Here is an 18901-nt window from a genome sequence, read left to right as displayed (position 1 = left end):
CTCGTAGCACATTCATCAAGGAATCTTCTGTTCTAATCTAGGACCCGATGGAATTCCACACACTTTCCTCTCATCCTGAACTTTATAGGCAGAGTCCTATGCTGGTTAAAAGCAAGCACTTTGGAGTCAAGCTCCCCAGAATTTGAATCCCAGCTGTACCAATTAACCAGAGCTATGCAGCTTTAGGTATATTTCTTTCCCTCTCTGAGCCACAATGTCTTCATCTGTACAATGGGTTTTCGTTCAGTAACTTTCATAAGATGGTTATCAGAGTATCCGACAAATAGTACATGCTTCACAAATGACCACTGTGAGCAGTTATTTCAGTAGTGCCCTTAGAGTCCCTTACATGCTCTTACCCCTTTGTTCTTTCCTGCGTTTCCTCATCTTATCTCCAGGTAACTGCCGCTCTGCTATCCTCACCTCTGCCCCAAAGATGCTCATTTTAACTGTTGTGGCTGCCCGCTTTGTGCCCAGGATTTCTGAGTCCACATCCCTAGCCCATACTCTTTCTCCAGAGCTCATTTATACCTGGGCTTCTCACCTGGCTTCATAGTGGCACCTCGGTTAAAATGCATTCAAAACCACCCTCATTGCCTGCTTTCCTATAAATAAATGACAACCCCACAGTTTCTGTTAATTATGGTAAGGTTTTATTTGTGGTGTAACTTCATAAATCAGTGCAATGCTAGGAATCATATTTCCACTCTCACAGCCGGAAATGACAAAGAATTCTGAGTCAGCAATCAATTGAAGTTGACTTTAACTTAGTAGGAGAAAGTCTGACGCGTGGAGTCAGCCTCCACCCATTTGTTCCCATAGACTTAGAATCGTCCTAGCTTTGTCTGAGAGGTAGCATGCCCAGTAGAAGATGGGTAAGAGGTAAAGGGGGATTCAACATTTGCCTAACGTTAGTGCTAAGGTGGAAGAATGTGCAGAGTTTTTTCTCCTCGGTGTACTAAAGCAACCTTTTGTTGTTTGAGTATTAAATCTCTGTAAGGAACTTTGAGGTGTCTTGGGGAACTGAGCCATGATCTCCAGCTGTTACCAAAGCCAGCCCCATTCTAAGGAGGAGCATATACCTATTAGTTCTTTTTTTTTAAATACAATTTTTAAAGGTTACACTGCATTTACAGTTATTACAAAGTATTGTCTGTATTCCCCATGTTGTACAATATATCCTAGTAGCCTGTCTCACACCCAGTAGTTTGTACCTCCCACTCTCCCACCCCTGTATTGCCTGCCCACTGGTAACCACTAGTTTGTTCTCTATATGGGTGAGCCTGCTTCCTTTTGGTTATATTCACTAGATTGTTATATTTTTTAGATTCCACATATAAGTGATATCATACAGTATTTGTCTTTCTCTGACTTATTTTCATTAGCGTAATGCCCTCCAAGTGTATCCATCTCACTGCAAATGGCAAAATTTCATTCTTTTTTATGGCTGAGTAGTATTCCATTGTGTATATATACACCACATCTTCCTTATCTGTTCATCTGTTGATGGACACTTAGGTCACTTCTGTATCTTGGCAGTTGTAAATAATGCTGCTGTGAACATTGGGATGTATGTATCTTCCGAATTAGTGTTTTCATTTTCTTTGGATATATACCCAGGAGTGGGATTGCAAGATCATATATTAGTTCTATTTTCAGTTTTTTGAGGAACCTACGTACTGTTTTCCACAGAAGCTACACCAATTTACATTCTTACCGACAGTGCACAAGGGTTCCCTTTTCTCCACATGCATTCTTGCCAACATCTATTTGTGGTCTTTTTGATGACAGCCATTTTGACAGGTGTGAGGTGATACCTCATTGTGGTTTTGATTTGCATTTCCCTGATGACTAGAGATGTTGAGCACCCTCTCATGTGCCACTTGGCCCTCTGCATTTCCTTTTTGGAAAAATATCCATTCAGTTCTTCTGACCATTTTTAAATTGGTTGTTTCTTTTTTTGATGATGAGTTGTATGAGCTGTTTCTGTATGTTGGATATTAACCCCTTATTGGTCACATCATTTCCAAATATCTCCTCCCATTCAGTAGCTTGCCTTTTCGTTTTATCAGTGGTTTCCTTTGCTGTGCAAAAGCTTTTAAGTTTAATTAGCTCCCATTTGTTTATTTTTGCTTTCATTTCCTTTAGGAGGTGGATCCAAAAAAATATTGCTGCAATTTATGTCAAAGTGTTCTGCCAGTGTTTTTTTTCTAGGAGTTTTATAGTATCCGGTCTTACATTTAGGTCTTTAATACATTTTGAGTTTATTTTTGTATATGGTGTTAGAGAATGTTCAAATTTCATTCTTTTACATGTAGCTGTCCAGTTTTCCCAGTACCACTTATTGAAGAGACTGTCTTTTCTCCATTGTATATTCTTCCCCGCTTTGTCATAGATAAATTGACCATAAATTTATGGGTTTATTTCTGGGTTCTCTATCCTATTCCATTGATCTGTGTGTCTGTTTTTGTGCCAGTACCATACTGTCCCACCTGTTAGTTCTCATCTACCAGGAAGATTGCTGTAAAAGATAGTGAGACATAGGGAGTCCTTCCTAGGCTCAATCATGCAGAGGTATGTCAGGGTGCCCTGCCAGACCCTCAAACCCATTTACCTGGACCATCCCTTAGCCTTAGCCCCTTCAGGTACCTACCTGCATGGTGACACAGACTTGTCCACTCAAACTGAGAACGAGGCCCATGTCCTCCAGTTTGGCCTGGGCTGCAGGGTCTGTCTTTGGCCTTATGTGTCCCCTGACTTTCTTGCAGTTGCTCACCTCTGCTGATGAACGGTTCTGCCCATTCCATGCACTTGCTCCCCACCTTACGTGCCCTGCTCCTCGAATCCCTGTACTACTCAGTGCAGAAATCAACCCCCAATGGTCCAAAGAAGTCCCTCTGAGAAAGAATGAGTTGTTTTAGGGTGTTCTTTTCATCTCATCATAGAGGAACGTTAAAATAGGTACCTGTTTACTGAGATCTAATATTGAGGCCTAATAGATCTATACTGTTCCAGGCAGTATAGTAGATATCTTACATCGTACATCATCTCATTTTACCCTCATCACACCCCTATATGGACATATAACACCCTTCTATCCGTGAGCAATCTAGCGGTCATAGGGTTAGGTGATTTCCCAAAATTTACACATAGTAAGTGGGACAAAATTAGGGTTGAAACCTATGCCTGACATCAAAGCTTGTAATGTTTTCCTACGCTGTGCTGCCTTTGGCAGATGTGCAGTAACTTAGGTAGAATGTTTGTTATAATTATTGTAATTGGATGTTTACCAATATTCTTTAATAAATTGAATATTTCTTGAGTGCTGTGTGCTAGGGCTGCAGTTCCAAAGACTACTTCCAGAACCTTGCCATCAAGGAGTCTATATTTAATGGGCACATGTGTAAACAAAGATTCACTATAGGATAGTGGTGGCATGTGTCAAGATTAGCAGATACATAGGAAAAGAAGTGCCTACAGTCCATCAGGTAGCCTTCACAGGAAGAAGTAACATTTGAGCTCAACTTGAAGGCTGAATAGGAATTTCCCAGGTAGGCATGGTAGAGGGAGCAGGATTTATAAAAAGAGAACCTGCAGAGAGGAGCATTAACTTTTGTCCTCTACACAGCGTGGAGCCATTGAAGAAATTTAAGCAGAGGAATTACGTGATCAGTTTTACCTCTGTAAAAATGTACTGTGGTAACAATATAAAATATAGGTTGAAGAAAAATTAGATGAGAATGAGGATAAAGGGATATTTATAATATTGCAGGTGAGAGTTGATGAGGGTCTGTGCTATGGCAGTGACAGGAAGGGGCAGAGAAAACAGGACCCACAAGGGAGTGGTTGGGCACAAGTGTGTGGCAACATTTTGTTCAGCACATTTAGGTAGTCACAACCTTCTCTCATCCTGGATTCTTTGTCTCCCTACTTGCCTTTTCTTGAAATTAAAACAAAATAAATAATAGTTTTCAATTCATAATACAGCCTTTTCATTTACTTCATGTAAGCAATCACTTTGCATGATTTTTTACATTTCACATCTGGATCATACAAAGAAAGATTGTGGGGAACTCTCATAAATTTTATGAAATCTTTCAACTTCATCATGAAAACTTCAAAGTTAAAAACATATGGTCCGTCCATCCAGCTCTTTTAGTATGTGAGCTTGTGGTCTGGAATTTATTTCCAGTCAAGTTGTAATGTAAAAATCACAAGTAAAATCACCATAGTTACTCCACATTACAACTTCTGACATCATCATGATACTGCATTACTCATGAGGTATAATTACTCATTTCTCTTCCCTTACGGAGTTCGCGAGTTGTGACTTGTGAGCTAATACTTTTATTTTTGTCTGAGTAGTGTTCCTCGTGACCAGCTTGTCTCATATACTTCAAAGACAAAGTGTTTAAATCAGTTGTGCAGAGAAATAGGAAGAACAGAAGTGGACTTTCCCTAGATTTATAAACATATACCTTTGTACATGTACACACTTTCATATGCACACATACACATATACATACCTATAAGTATATCTATTATACCAACCATTATGGTGTACAATTAGTAGGCTCACGGGTGCTAAAGACCAATTCGACCATTCCGTCACGCTAACCATGGTATCCAGAGACGTGGATCCATTTCCCTGTAATGTGTGTAAAAAGACCACAGATTGGTTTAGCCAGATGTTTTTTAAACTATTTTACTTTTCGTAAATTAGAGAACTCTTAAGTAGGAAATTCAAAACTTAGAAGGAAAATATGTCTGATTCAGTAGTACTAAGTAGTATGGCAAATCAATTTTACTAACATAATAGACCTTTAAGAACCATTTCTAAAAAGGTACTAATAGATTTTGTACAACATTTTATAAATATTTTACCATCAGTGAAACGGTAAAGTATCATTTTAGGCATTTACGAGGTACATCTGATTTCTCTTACCCTCATCTCTTCATTTCCCAAAACAAGAGAGTACACTCCTAAAACTGTATAAAGTAGCTGCCTCAGATCATGATATTAACTTATGTGTCTTTAAGTCAGCATTCACCAGAATCTAATTTAATTGAAACAGCTTTGCCTGTGTAAACTTCTCCTTTGTTTAAATAAGATTTCACTGTTTAGTTTTGCCTTAAGCAAATGCAGCCGTTTGTTTGTCCATAAAACATTGGATTAAATGTATAGACTAATATGAATAGCTTCTCATCCTTCCACATGTACCACTGGTCCTTCCCGCTTTTACTGTGTGGTATAGTATTTTCATTGAAAACCAAGGCTCTGCCTTTAGCCTGCTCTCTGGGGAAAATTAATTTTTGGCAAGAAGACTTCCTATCACCTTGCCATTATTGCTTTTAAATTTGGAAAAGACTACCTGAGATTTATGCTTTAAACGCGGCAACTAGTGCTCTTGATACAGTGGATTATAGAGGTATTTGCTCTCAAGGTACACTGAGTTTTTCTCTTTGTTTTATTACTAGGTGCCAATATTATCTGCTTATCTTTGCTGACCTAAAAAAGTTAAATATTTGGCGCTTTGTACGAAGTAATGTGCAAAAAATGCTGTGAGAGGTTCAGCGTGTTCCCTCCAATCCAACTGTAGTTTATTTTTTGGTTTCTATTTTAATTAATAGTAATTTAGAGGTATAATGCTTGGGGTGTTTTGTTTGTTTTTTTGTTAAGGCTATCATCATCAGACCCCCCACGGAGGGGGCAGGTGCCGTGATATAACATATGCATTCTCCCTGTTCAGGCAATGCTGGACGTGGCTGCACACCAGGGCTGGCTGGTGACTGTCCTGAACATCACCAACCTGGTGCAAATGGTGATCCAGGGGCGGTGGTTGAAAGACTCTTCTCTTCTTACGATACCACACATAGAAAACCACCATCTTCACATTTTCAGGTAAGTATTTTAATTTTCGATGTAATAGGGTTTTATTATTTCAAAAAAATATTTCCTTTACATGCATGTTCACTTGAATTTCATGTGGTGCCTAGAATACTGATTCTTTACAGTGAAAATGCCCGTGTTTCCCAGAGGGAGACATGGCCTAGCGACATAGCGTTCCCACTTGGAATTTGACCATTGGTCCCAAGCTGAACCACAGTTCATTTTAACCTTCTATTAAGTTGTTTTCCATTTGCAACTTCGAATACATTTTCATTTTAACTGTGTTTATTCCTTTACAATATCAGCCTTCATTTTAAAAGATGTTATTAAAGTGCTTTGTGACCTAGAGCAAAATAAATTACCAATTTCTTTTACTGCAGAATAGATTTGAGGGATCAGAAATCTGTTGTCAAAAGTAAACTGTGCATCTGCAAAATGTCCAAAACTGAGCAGTTATATATACTAGCAGCTCAAGATATAACCTGTGTTTAAAAGGAGAGTTTATATTCCTGATAAAATTTTTCAATTCTTAGGTCCTATGTACATGGCTACATATATTTTAGCAAAGGAAAGAACAGTACATATTACAGGCAAGGTTGGCAGTGTTCAAATGAAAATGTTTCTTTCACACCAGTTGAGAGATACTTTGCAGCCAAAATATTGGTTCACAGTCATGTAAACAAGCAAAACTGTCTGGCTGTGCTTGCCATCATGCACCCTCTCCCTCTCGTCAGCTGGACAAGGAGTGGCAGCCATTTGAGGCATTTAGAGACATACGCCAACCAGAACCTCAGGCACACATGGGGTCTCCTCAGGGAAGTCCCTCCATTTGACTGCAGTATACTGGATTCCAGGACAGGTGTTTCTACGGTGCTTGAGTCCCCACCACGGGATGTCCCTGGTAACTAAAAGGCACATTCAGAGAGGGGGCCACACCAGCAGCAGGTGGCCTGGGGGGAAGAGCACATACCTCATGTGTCTGCAGCTCAGTTTCAGGAATCCTTCCAATATGGTACTAAAACTTACAGGAGTTGGATTTCAGCAGAAAAGGAGACACATGAGGGTACTAACCCGACAGCACATGGGTCTGTTAGGGAAGCTGGTTGGGGCCTAGGAGATTTGATCCAATTCTTTACTGTTACCCAGAAAAGTGCTGTATTTGTCTAATTTCAATGATATTGTTCATCTTGCCATATAAACAGGAAATAGATTTAGGTAGATTCCATTCCTGATGATCCAGCACTATTTATGCTATAGATCTCAAACATTCCCAAAATGCACTTTTAATTGTATGATCTCAACAACTTACAATGAAAATTTTATTCAAGTACTTATATTAGAGACATTTGCCTGCATCCATTAAAAACATGTCAGGGGGCTTCCCTGGTGGTGCAGTGGTTGACAGTCCGCCTGCCGATGCAGGGGACATGGGTTCGTGCCCGGGTCTGGGAAGATCCCACATGCCGCAGAGCAGCTGGGCCTGTGAGCCATGGCCGCTGAGCCTGCGCGTCCGGAGCCTGTGCTCCGCAACGGGAGAGGCCACAACAGTGAGAGGCCCGCGTACCGCAAAAAAAAAAACATGTCAGAGCTCTGCCAGTTCCGTACTTTATCCACATGGAAGCATTATCACACTTTAGTGCCTTCCTATAGAAATCACCAACTGTCTGTCAACCCTAATTATCGACTGAGCTCACATATGATTTACACATTTTATGTCGTGATAGCCAAACTGCCTTGGATTGATGAGAATGCTGTCTGATTTCGAAGCTTAACAACAGTGGCCTTGGCATGGACATATATACACTACCAAATGTAAAATAGATAGCTATAGCTAGTGGGAAGCAGCCGCATAGCACAGGGAGATCAGCTCGGTGCTTTGTGACCACCTAGAGGGGTGGGATAGGGAGGGTGGAAGGGAGATGCAAGAGGGAGGAGATATGGGAACATATGTATACGTATAGCTGATTCACTTTGTTATACAGCAGAAACTAACACACCATTGTAAAGCAATTATACTCCAATAAAGATGTTAAAAAATTTAAAAAGTTATATAGTAACTTTAATTTCTAAACTGTTCTAATCATATAAACCGTCATTGTCAGAAAATCTCATTTGTGCTATGAAAGAATCATTTGGTTGGTGTTATTCTTTCTCAGGAAATGGAACCCAGGTATAAAGGGCCCACGTGCCGGGCACCCTGTCTCCATCGAGTGCCTCCCTGAACTTATCCACGCCTGTGGAGGGAAGGACCACGGATTCAGCTCCATGATAGAAAAAGAGCTACCGGCCCCAAAAATGAAGCAGGTAAGGCCATCACTTTCATGTTTCGACGCTCCCTCACTCTGGGAAGTTGTACCAAGAGTTTTCTAACTTAGAGTGCTGCTTTCAGAGTCAGACTCTCCTGGGTTTAAGTTCCACCCGCCATTTACTAACCCTGATTATGAACGTGAAAACATTATACCCGTCTCATGAAGTTTTGGGTAAGATCAAGCAGGATGTTATTATGTAAACTGCTCTATGTAGTTCCTGGTACAGAATAAGAGCTCAACAGATGGTATTAAATAATGATAGTAACAATAATTAGAAGTAGCGTCTGCGTTATTAGAAGGTTGTTTCAGTATAATGCTGTTAAACCGGTTGAGAAAGGCCTACTATGACTTGCCCATCACTAGGCTGCATTGCTCAAGAGCCCTTCTAATCCCTTCTTCAGAGTGGGTTTTGTTTTGTTTTTATGCTTGGGTATATTTTCGTGCAGTTCCCTCAATTACTTTTTTATGCCCCCACCCCATTTTAATCACTTTATTGTTTCTAGATTCTAAAGTAGTCCTTCAAAGAAACTCCTTATTTGTATACCTTATAGTTTAGATATAAATCTAAATCTATGTTGTGAAAGACAACATAGGTCATTGCTCCAAACTATCTTTGGAAAGATCAAAAACATGAATGAACAATGCCAGAAATATTTGGCATATATAGACTTTTAAGTCTTAAGCAATTTCACCCTAAACATGTCAAAGTAAATGTTCAGGGTTTATAACATAATTAACATATTGACTTGCAAATGCAGATATTAAAATAAAGAAACTTCTAAACCATGTCATTTTTTTTTTCCAGTGGAACTTATTTTCGAGCAGGACTTGGAAAAAGTATTACAGGCATCAAAGTCTGATTGTTCAATTTCTGTTGAACCTAAAATTGGCACCAAAAGCTACTTAAATATTCATAATAAGTGCCTACCTTTCTAACTAAATTATCATCAAAATTATGAATAAAAACAATATATTTAAAATGAAAACAAGGCTTCTATTAGCAACAACAGATTTCTAACATAACGTACAGTGATTTCAAGCCAAGTTTTAGATGTGACAAAAAATTAGAACATTGTTGTAATTAGTTCAGGGAGAACTCAGAAGTAAACTTACTTAATTTATTTGCATAAATTGCCATTCTGTTATCTTTAAAACCAAATGCAAATTGGCTCAGTCTGATATGATGATGGTTATTTGGCTCAAAAGTGCTTCAATTTGCAGAGCAATCTGGTGTCGGCTCTGCAGTGAGGCGATCCCAGGTAACATACAAATCCTGAATTATTCCAGAAATTAGTATGTTTAAAGCATCAATTTAAGTGCTAATTGCAGAGGTAATGAGAAAAAGCAGTACGACTGTGAGATTGCATCTTCTACCCCATCAGTATGCCTGGAACGGCTGCTGACTGGCGGAGGGTTGGGCTACTAATTAAATAACTGTATGCATGGCAGTGCTCTTGCCTGATTCAATAGATGAAGATTAATCCTCAGATAAATATGTTTGGCTGGTGTTGAAATGTCTTAGCAATTTCTTTAAAAACAGCTCATGTTTTATATACGCATATGTGAGTGTGTGTGTATGTAAGTATGTTTGTGTGTATATATATATATATATGTACAAATATATACACATAGAACAAATATATGTATATACATTGAAGATTGAAAATAATAATATCGAGTGCTGCCAAAGATTACAAATATATAAAAGTCAGATCTGACTTTGGAGAGCTTTGTGAAATAAAATTCCAATGAGTTGCTAATACTTAAAATACTATATTGGTAACTCATTTAAAGGTACAAGTGAAGAAACATACGAAGTCTTGCTTCGTGTGGTAAATGTTACCTGTGTTGTCTCACGAAGTTAAATGCTTTACAGAAATGCTGTATTTGTGTCTTCACTCTGGCCAGTCTTAAGAGAACATCCAGTGGTACAGCTTCTAGACTCGGTGACTGTTGGTTTTAGCAGGGGATAAGCCATCATTTGTACCTTGAAGCGCAGGGTAGACCATTCTGTGTCTTGACTATTTCAAGATCTATTCCAAACGTAATTTCAGATTCACAAGACAAGTTATAGGATTGGAGTTGAATTGAAAATTTGCATTGGATTTACATTTTTTGAATTCCTAAGGGATAGTTTGATTCATCAGGGCTTCTTCATTTCAATTAGGTGGTATACTCAACAGCGATAAAGTCTTAGCAAACAGGAAATCAAAGCCTATCAGGAAACCTGTAGTATATATTAAAGAAATACAAGGAAAACCAAAATTAAAGTATTTATGTACTTTTAAAAACTAACTTAGAAGGTAACAACGGATAAAACAGCCAATATATAGAGAAGTTTTCTTGACTGATAGTGATATTTGCCACATATTTATAAATGTTAGAAAAAGATGACAGTTATCTGAGGACATTAGGTTTATTTTTTTACATCTTTTCCATAGACTTAGGAATTCATTCATTTATTCATTCATTCAACAATGATAGGGTCTTCCCTGGTGGTCCAGTGGTAAAGAATCCACCTTCCAATGGAGGGGATCCCTGGTCGGGGAACTAGGATCCCACCTGCCCCGGGACAACTAAGCCCACACACCACAGCTACTGAGCTCACGTGCCTCAACAAGAGAGAGAGAAAACCCGCAAGCCACAACTAGAGAGAAGCCGCATGCGTCAGCAAAGGTCCTGTGTGCCACAACTAAGACCTGACGCAGCCAAAAAAATAATGAAAATAAATTTTAAAAAAACAAAACAAAACTGGGCTTCCCTGGTGGCGCAGTGGTTGAGAGTCCGCCTGCCAATGCAGGGGACACGGGTTCATGCCCCGGTCTGGGAAGATCCCACATGCCACGCGGAGCAGCTAGACTCGTGAGCCATGGCTGCTGAGCCTGCGCGTCCAGAGCCTGTGCTCCACAATGGGAGAAGCCACAACAGTGAGAGGCCCGCGTACTGCAAAAAAACAAACAAACAAAAAAACTGATAAGCACTTACCATCTGCATTTTGATTTCTCACAAATATTTTCAATTAAAAGAGCAGGAATAAAATTGGTAAAATACTTTCTACCCCTTTAATATGTGTCATTTAAATTGGTATTCTCAATATGATAATGCCAAAAAAAAATATTTCTTTCTAGAAAGAACCCTAGACTTAGAGGGTTCCTTATGATATACAAACATATAGAAATGTTTTCCTTTCAGAATAATTTGGACTATGAGCAAAAGAAAAACCCATTTTGTACAATAAATGATCAATGAATGACGCTGACTGACATCAACAATTGCATCACAACGTTTTTCAAGTTGTTTTTATATCCCCAAGTAATGCTCTCTGCCTTAGAAGTCACATAAATGCTATACTAGATGCTTCTCTAAAACTAACCAGTTCAACAACAGTTATTTTAAAACTTATTTTTTAGTGTAGTCAGTAGTCACTCAATGTCCAGAAGGGATTTACAAGAAAGGGGTCACAAGTTTGGGTAATGATTAATACTTCTTTAGGTGTTTTTAAAGGGACTTTACAAAGATTAAAAGCACACTATTTTTACACACAAATAAATGAGTACAAGAAAAAGTAGGAAATCTGAACAAGAGCTGTGGCTTGTATCACTGGTATTAATATTGTACTTTAGTTTTGAAAAATGCTACCCTTGGGGGAAACTGGGGAAATGGTGCACAGGATCTCTCTGCTTTATTTCTTACAACTGCATTGAATCCAGAATTAATCTCAAAACAGGTTGATTTTTTTAAAGCTCACTATTTCTTAGTTGCTCACTACATTTTACATTAACCACTCCTTATCTTTTCTTTCTTTTTTTATTCAGGCGTGGAGTTTCTTATCTCATTTGCCTGTGATAGATGTTGGCTTAAGTGTTAAAGGCTGGTGGGATGACTCAGCGGAAGGACACGATGAGCTCTCTATCACAACCGTGACTTCAGACAAACGCAATGACAACAGATGGGTCAGATTGCATGCTGATCAAGAGTATGTGCTTCAAGTCAGCTTGCAGAGAGTCAGCCTTGGGTTCCACAAGGTATAGTGTTTGGTTTCCATTCTCAAATGCTTCACACCAGATCCCAGCACGCACCAGCACACATGTCTTTTATATTACTAATGCGTCCGTGCCCTTCGCCAATCCCGCTTCCTCAACTGGCCTTAAGCAGCAAGAGTCAGTCTTCTGCAGTTTGTCAGTTCTCCTCATGTGCCATTTTCAACCTCAGGATACCCACGTGACATAGTAATATAAGGCCTAGAGTCCTGGTCTCAAAGTATGGTCTACAGGCTCCACAGAATTTTCTGGAGTACCTTTAAGAGTGCAGATTCTTTGGCCCTACACCAGGCCGCCTGCACCAGAAACTCAGCACTCTGAAGGGATCTCAAAATCTAGACTTCTACCCAGCACCCCAAATGAAGAAGATGAAGATGCTGGCTAAACTTTTCTGTGGCTCACTTGCCACATCTGCCTGCTTCCTTCATTAGAATGCATATGAGGGAGCTTTGTCAACATTCGTACAGGCCAAAAATTTACAGTATTTTTATTTTAAATTACTGTGCTCTTTTCTGTTGCCTGTGACACCAAAAGTAATTATTGGGCCCTCTAAGAATATTAGTACGCAGCATGTGGGCAGATTGGTTTTTAGCCCATAATAATCGAAATAAGAATTTGCCTTTTCGTTAGCTCAGTGGAGTCAGGGGCTTTCCCATATCTAGAACTAGCCCTCAGGAGTGAGGTTGTAGTTCATTAATACTGTCCCCTCTGTTTTCACACACGAAATGGTCAGTAACTTTCTGTTGGTACAGTGTCTTTTCAATACTGTGCCTTTAAGTCCCATCTCATTTGATTTCTAATTCTAAAAATCAGTGTAAGTGTGAACTGATTGGCCTCTGGCACTTCAGAGGCTTTAATAGGAGCATTTTTAGATGACAGTATATCCCAACTTACAAAAGAAAAGGCAGTAGTAATCATACCGATAAAATCATGAGGAAAAAAAACGAAGATTTTTTTTTTATAGCTGCCATGTGAGGGGTAAAATTCCCCATTTTACAGAATAATGGAACTTGGGGAGTATAGGAATTTGCCAAGGTCCTAGAGTCAGAAAATATGAGAGCAGGCTGGGAGCACAGAGTTCTCTGATTCCAGTCCCTGTTCTCTTTGCACCTACCATGTGCAGACACGCTGACAGAAGCGAGGCCTGTCACAAATAGCTAAACAATGTACCCCAGCCTCAGGGGGCTCACAGTCTCAACAAAGAGATGCTCAGGCAGCTTATCATAGTGCCTGGATAAACAGTGTACTGAGGTGTATCTAAGGTACGTTGAGAGCGCTAATTAGAGAGAACTTTATTTTGAGACCTTTGCGAACATTTCTGACAATATTGTATTATAAGATTTTTTTTACTATAGTATTAGTACTTAAACATTAGATTTAACTGTGCTAGAAAAACTCTAAAATTTTGTTTCTAAGTGCTGTAAAAATACATTGCTCTCTGACCTCTCTTTTTAAAATGCCTTGAATGAAACAACTCTCTCTAGAATATTGAGTGAAGTCTGATTGAGAGCATGTCATTATTAGTACATTTTACACCATAAATCGTTGTCTTAAGGAATCTCTAGAATAATCTTGGGTTTTGTAAAAATCAATCTAAAATAAAGACTTCAAGTGTCATCATTATGGTGATAGTTAATCTTGGATGGTGGTGATTAATATATTTTATAAATTGCTTGGCTTACAATTTCCCATTCCTCAGAGAAAGGACTTTTTAATATCACCATATTAGAATATGTGCTTTTTCGTGTGAGCTTTATTCTTGGGGTATGGGGGAAGATGTTTATGTGACAGAGTGCTTATTATCTTAAGATCCAGAGTCTAGCCTGGATTGACTTTTTTCCCCCAGTATCAATTTCTTGCAAATAAGACTTTGGAAGACTTGGTTGATATGTTTGTATCTCAGTTTGTTCATCTGCAAGTGGGGAATTAATTTCATTTTTAAGAATGGTGTGAGAGGGCTTCCCTGGTGGCGCAGTGGTTGAGAGTCCGCCTGCCGATGCAAGGGACACGGGTTCGTGCCCCGGTCTGGGAAGATCCCACATGCCGCGGAGCGGCTGGGCCCGTGAGCCATGGCCGTTGTGCCTGCGCGTCTGGAGCCTGTGCTCCGCAACGGGAGAGACCACAACAGTGAGAGGCCCACATACTGCAAAAAAAAAAAAAAAAAAAAGAATGGTGTGAGAAAGATTCGAGGGCTTTCTGTTCTCATGGAGCCACAAAGTAGTGTGGCTAGAGTGTGCTTCGAGAATCTTGAGAAAAAGGTAGATGATAGCATATCAAACACACCAAACCTGAAAATTAAACACATCCCAGATACTTAGATTTATGGCCTCCAAGAAAGACAGTGTGGCCTTTTAAGCACAGCCAAGTGGTATAGAAAATCTAGCCATTAGTAATGCTTTATCTTTCCTTTTTTTTTCCTGGTTTACAGGGAAAGCAAGACAGCCATGCAGTCACCCCTCGATTTCCCAAATCAAAAGATGAAGGATGGTTTTTGATATTAGGAGAAGTGGATAAGAGAGAACTTATTGCTTTGAAAAGAGTGGGATATGTCCGAAATCATCATGTTGCCTCCATCTCTTTTTATACTCCTGAAGTACCTGGAAGGTAAGCAGATTCTTACCCCACCAGAGTCCCAAAAGAATTAACCGCAACAGTGATGAGAACGGTGGTCTTACCTTTTCGTTCCTTTTTTATATTCTAGGTATATCTACACACTGTATTTCATGAGCGACTGCTACCTTGGCCTGGACCAGCAGTACGACATCCACCTCCACATCATACCAGCCAGTGTTTCCGCACAGGCTGACGAGATCTCCGATGCCCTCACTGACCTCAAAGTGAAGTAACCCGACCGAATCCATTTGAAAGAACTGTTGAGAAGCCTGACTGTTCAGTCATCTGGACAAAGTCAAATTACTTGACGTTTGCCTTGGAGGAATCAACTTCCAAACTCAAGGCACTGCAGAAATTGGCGGTGGCTGCAGCTCTGACTCGAGCAATGCAGAGTCAGCTGCGGGGGCCTTTTAACAAATGTTGCCTTTTATAACGTTGTCTTCAAGGGTCTCTTGATGTGTAAAATGACTACGCCCATAGGAGAATCTTTCAATTTGTGTATATTGAGATGATACCTAGGAATTATCAAATCTTACATTTCACAGTGTACTGTTTACAAGAACATCGGTTTCTCTTTTTTTAAGGAAAACTAACTGCACAGGGGCATGACAGTGTTAAGATTTGTTATAACAGATTTCTAACCCTGCAGCATAAAATATATAAGATAAATCTGTACAGTGACACACTGTGTTTTGTTCACAAAATTTATACTTTGATCACATATGGAAGTAATTTCAAGAATTTCTTATTGTCACAAATGTTAATAATATATGATGTAAAATTACATTACAGAGCCCAATGATGATTTAAAAGAAAACAGAATATACTGATCTTAGAAAATGTAGATACTGTAACTGGTAGAAATAAAATATTTAGAGTGCCACTTCAACACAGCCTGACTCACTTATTCCCTCTGCCTCCTTTCCATTATAGCCCCTCTTACTCTTCTGTTCTTTTTTTCTTTTCCTTCTCTGTCCAGACTTCACTTCCATTCTCTTAATACTTATTTACACAAGGAGAGAAGTATAGTCTAATTCATACAGGCCACGTAGTACAAGTCTTTGTCTCTGTGCTCATCAGGGCGGGCCTGAGGCAAACCTAGAAAATTTTCAGCCCCTGCAGGTATGTTTTCACCTGTGATACAGGAAATTTTCCTATTACAGGAAATTTCCCTATGTCCGAACAATTTCCATCTTGAAAAATACTTTTTTTCCAACTAAAACGTTGTTGGATTCCATATCCATATAACATACATTTTCTAGTGAAATGAAATTCTGTTCTTTGCAAAGAAATTTCAGTTATTCCTGGTCCTGTGATCAATTATTTCAAAATACTTTCCAATGTAACCACCGCAAGTACTGGAATTTAAAACTTTTTCTGGAACTGGAACATATTGCTTATGTGTACCTCCTTTTCCATACCAAAGAAAAAGGTGGGAGAAGGAGGAATAAAAGTAGGATGGGGAGAACCAGGCGTTCACTTCCCAAAATTAAATCTAAATAACTAATGTGAACTCACCAAGTGCAGTGGGCATGAGGTGTCCAAAGGGCTGTAGTCTCAGAAGTTTACTTCATATAAAGAGGTCTTTCTGCCTTTCCTCTGGCAGTTTATTTCCTAGTTGCAATTCATACCTAAGCACTGTTTGAGTGAAATTAAAAGAAAATGAAGATGATATATAGACAATTACCAGTCCATACAGGAACCTGAAGAGAAACAATTCATTGTCTTCATGTTTATCAGCATCGTTCTTTTTTTTTTTTTTTTAAAGAAAGCAGGCAACTTTGGGGGGATGGGAGAGATCTACTTCACTGGACATGCAGCAGAGGACATAGGAGCAAAAAGAAAGAATTTCTGTTATATCCGTTGACAGAAAAAGCATGACTTATTAAAATTAATTTTAAAATTGAAAGTGGGGCTTCCCTGGTGGTGCAGTGGTTGAGAGTCCGCCTGCTGATGCAGGGGACACAGGTTCATGCCCCTGTCCGGGAAGATCCCACATGCCGTGGAGCGGTTGGGCCCGTGAGCCATGGCTGCTGAGCCTGTGCATCCGGAGCCTGTGCTCCGCAACGGGAGAGGCCACAACAGTGAGAGGCCCATGTACCACAAAAAAAAAAAAAAAAAAAAAAAAAAAAAAAAAAATTGAAAGTGATTAGTTCACAATAAGCTGCAGAAGACACTAGTAAGGCAAGGTGTGCTTGGATGGAAAAGTTCATCTTATTCCGATGAGTAACCAATGCTGTTTGTCTACAATGTTATCCTCACTCATTACCTGACTAAAATTTTAGTGTTAAGTGTGCACTGTAATATAGGGCATGTGCCAACACAATCAGATCAATTCCATATTTCATTTTTAATTCCATATTCCATTTCATAGTCCCCTGGATTTTATCAACTCCAAATAATGGAAGTGCCAGTCAGATATTCATTCTAGGTATGATGTGGAGTACTCTGATATCCACATGAATCAGAAACATGTCCTTCCGCTTAGACAAGGTGGCCTGGGGACGAAAAGAACATGTAGATAACTATAATAAAAGGAAGTCATTGCAGCAATGAAATATTTGGAGAAATCATGAAGGGACATTTAGGCTGAGTTTTGAAGATGGTCAGAGATGAAAGAAGAGCCTTCCAGGTAGAACAGCATTAACAAAGGCTCTGAGATAACCTGCATTTTCAGTTGGTCTGCATTTTCAGAAACATGAAAGGGACTGAACAAACAGACAAGAAGGATGGAAAGGTATGTAAATTCTTACCTTGAATTACAGGGTAAGAACTGCAAATCTTAAGCGAATGCAGTGGAATTCCTTGGGAAGGCACCAGAGAAGATGAGAAGGAATTATGAGATTAGAACAGAGGACCAGTGGAGATGGGAGGGTGTGAAACCATGCCTGTGGTGGGGAACAGGTACTAAATACCAACAAGACTGAGTCTCTCCCTTGGATTTTGACATTCCCTTCTAGTGAAGTAATCCAGTAGCCTTAGAAAACCACATACTTCCCAAACACACACTTCACAGTTTCCTCCAGTTGCTCAGAGGAAAGGCCTTGGAGTCATCCTTAACTCCCGCCTCCCTGCCAGCCACAGTGGTCACCATGCTGCTTGGTAAACATCCCATGGTCTTTGGCTGCTCCAAGGATGCTGCTCCATCAGCCTGGCTCTTTCTCCAGACGCCCACAGGTCTAGCCATCTTAGTTTAAATGTCAACCCACCCAAGCTCACCTATCCCCCCATCCCCCTTTCCTGTATTTTCTCCATTGTTCTTATCAGCACTATAAAAATATTCATTTATGGGAATTCCCTAGCAGTCCAATAGTTAGGACTCGGCATTTTCACTGCCATGGCCCGGGTTTGATCCCTGGTCAGGGAACTGAGATCCCGTAAGCCTCAAAGCGCAGCCAGAAAATATATATATATACTTGTTTATTATTAGTCTCTCCTAACTAAGCTTCTTGATTAAGCTTCAGGAAGGATTTTTTATCACTTGTGTTCAGGACTACATAACCAAGACCTACAACATAGCCTGGCACATGGTAGCTGCTTGATAAATCCTTGCGGAATGACTGTTTGAACACAGAGACACCCATGGATTCTAAAATACCACACACCTACTTCAGTTGACACCTCTTCTCCTGGAGGTGGCATCTACTCTCAGACTCACCAAGAGCAAGTACTTGCCTGGTCCTCATGTCACCTGTCAACAGAGGAGAGGTATACTTAAGCTAATTGGTAGCTTTATGATGACGATGACTATGGAATATTTTTATATAGCAGTGGATCTTGGGTATTACAGGTATTTTAAAACATCAAATTATCATAAAACCTTTTTAGCCTGAAGTTTTAGCTCTCCCTTCTCTCACCAGACCCCTTTCTTTCCTCCATCACTGCTGCTAACTATTCACAGTGAAAGGATCCCCAAACAGGAACTCCATACATTTAAAGAATATGAACTGATAACTTCTCTCTTTCAGCAATAATTCCAAATGAGTAGGCAAACATTATTTCATGCACTAGCTTCTTACAAAGAAAAACCTGAATTAAGTTTTAAATCT

The 18901-nt window shown here is 39.6% G+C and overlaps 1 protein-coding gene across 1 annotated transcript in view; it reads left to right on the top strand.

The window, feature by feature from the left end:
- Positions 1-15085, top strand: part of ASCC3 (activating signal cointegrator 1 complex subunit 3) — a gene marked incomplete at both ends in the record, with an annotated part of 318402 nt that extends 303317 nt beyond the window's left edge. Inside the window, 5 exons of the mRNA XM_079716820.1 lie at positions 5751-5902; positions 8047-8194; positions 12015-12224; positions 14668-14843; positions 14941-15085. Coding sequence (XP_079572946.1) covers positions 5751-5902; positions 8047-8194; positions 12015-12224; positions 14668-14843; positions 14941-15085 — 831 coding nt within the window. The remainder of the gene's footprint in view (positions 1-5750; positions 5903-8046; positions 8195-12014; positions 12225-14667; positions 14844-14940) is intronic.
- Between the last annotated feature and the right edge of the window lie 3816 nt (positions 15086-18901).

Source organism: Hyperoodon ampullatus (genome assembly GCF_949752795.1).
Source record: "Hyperoodon ampullatus genome assembly, chromosome: 12".
NCBI classification, from domain to species: Eukaryota; Metazoa; Chordata; class Mammalia; order Artiodactyla; family Ziphiidae; genus Hyperoodon; species Hyperoodon ampullatus.
The sequence above is the reverse complement of the archived record's forward strand: the minus strand, read 5'-3'. Positions and strand labels throughout refer to the sequence as shown.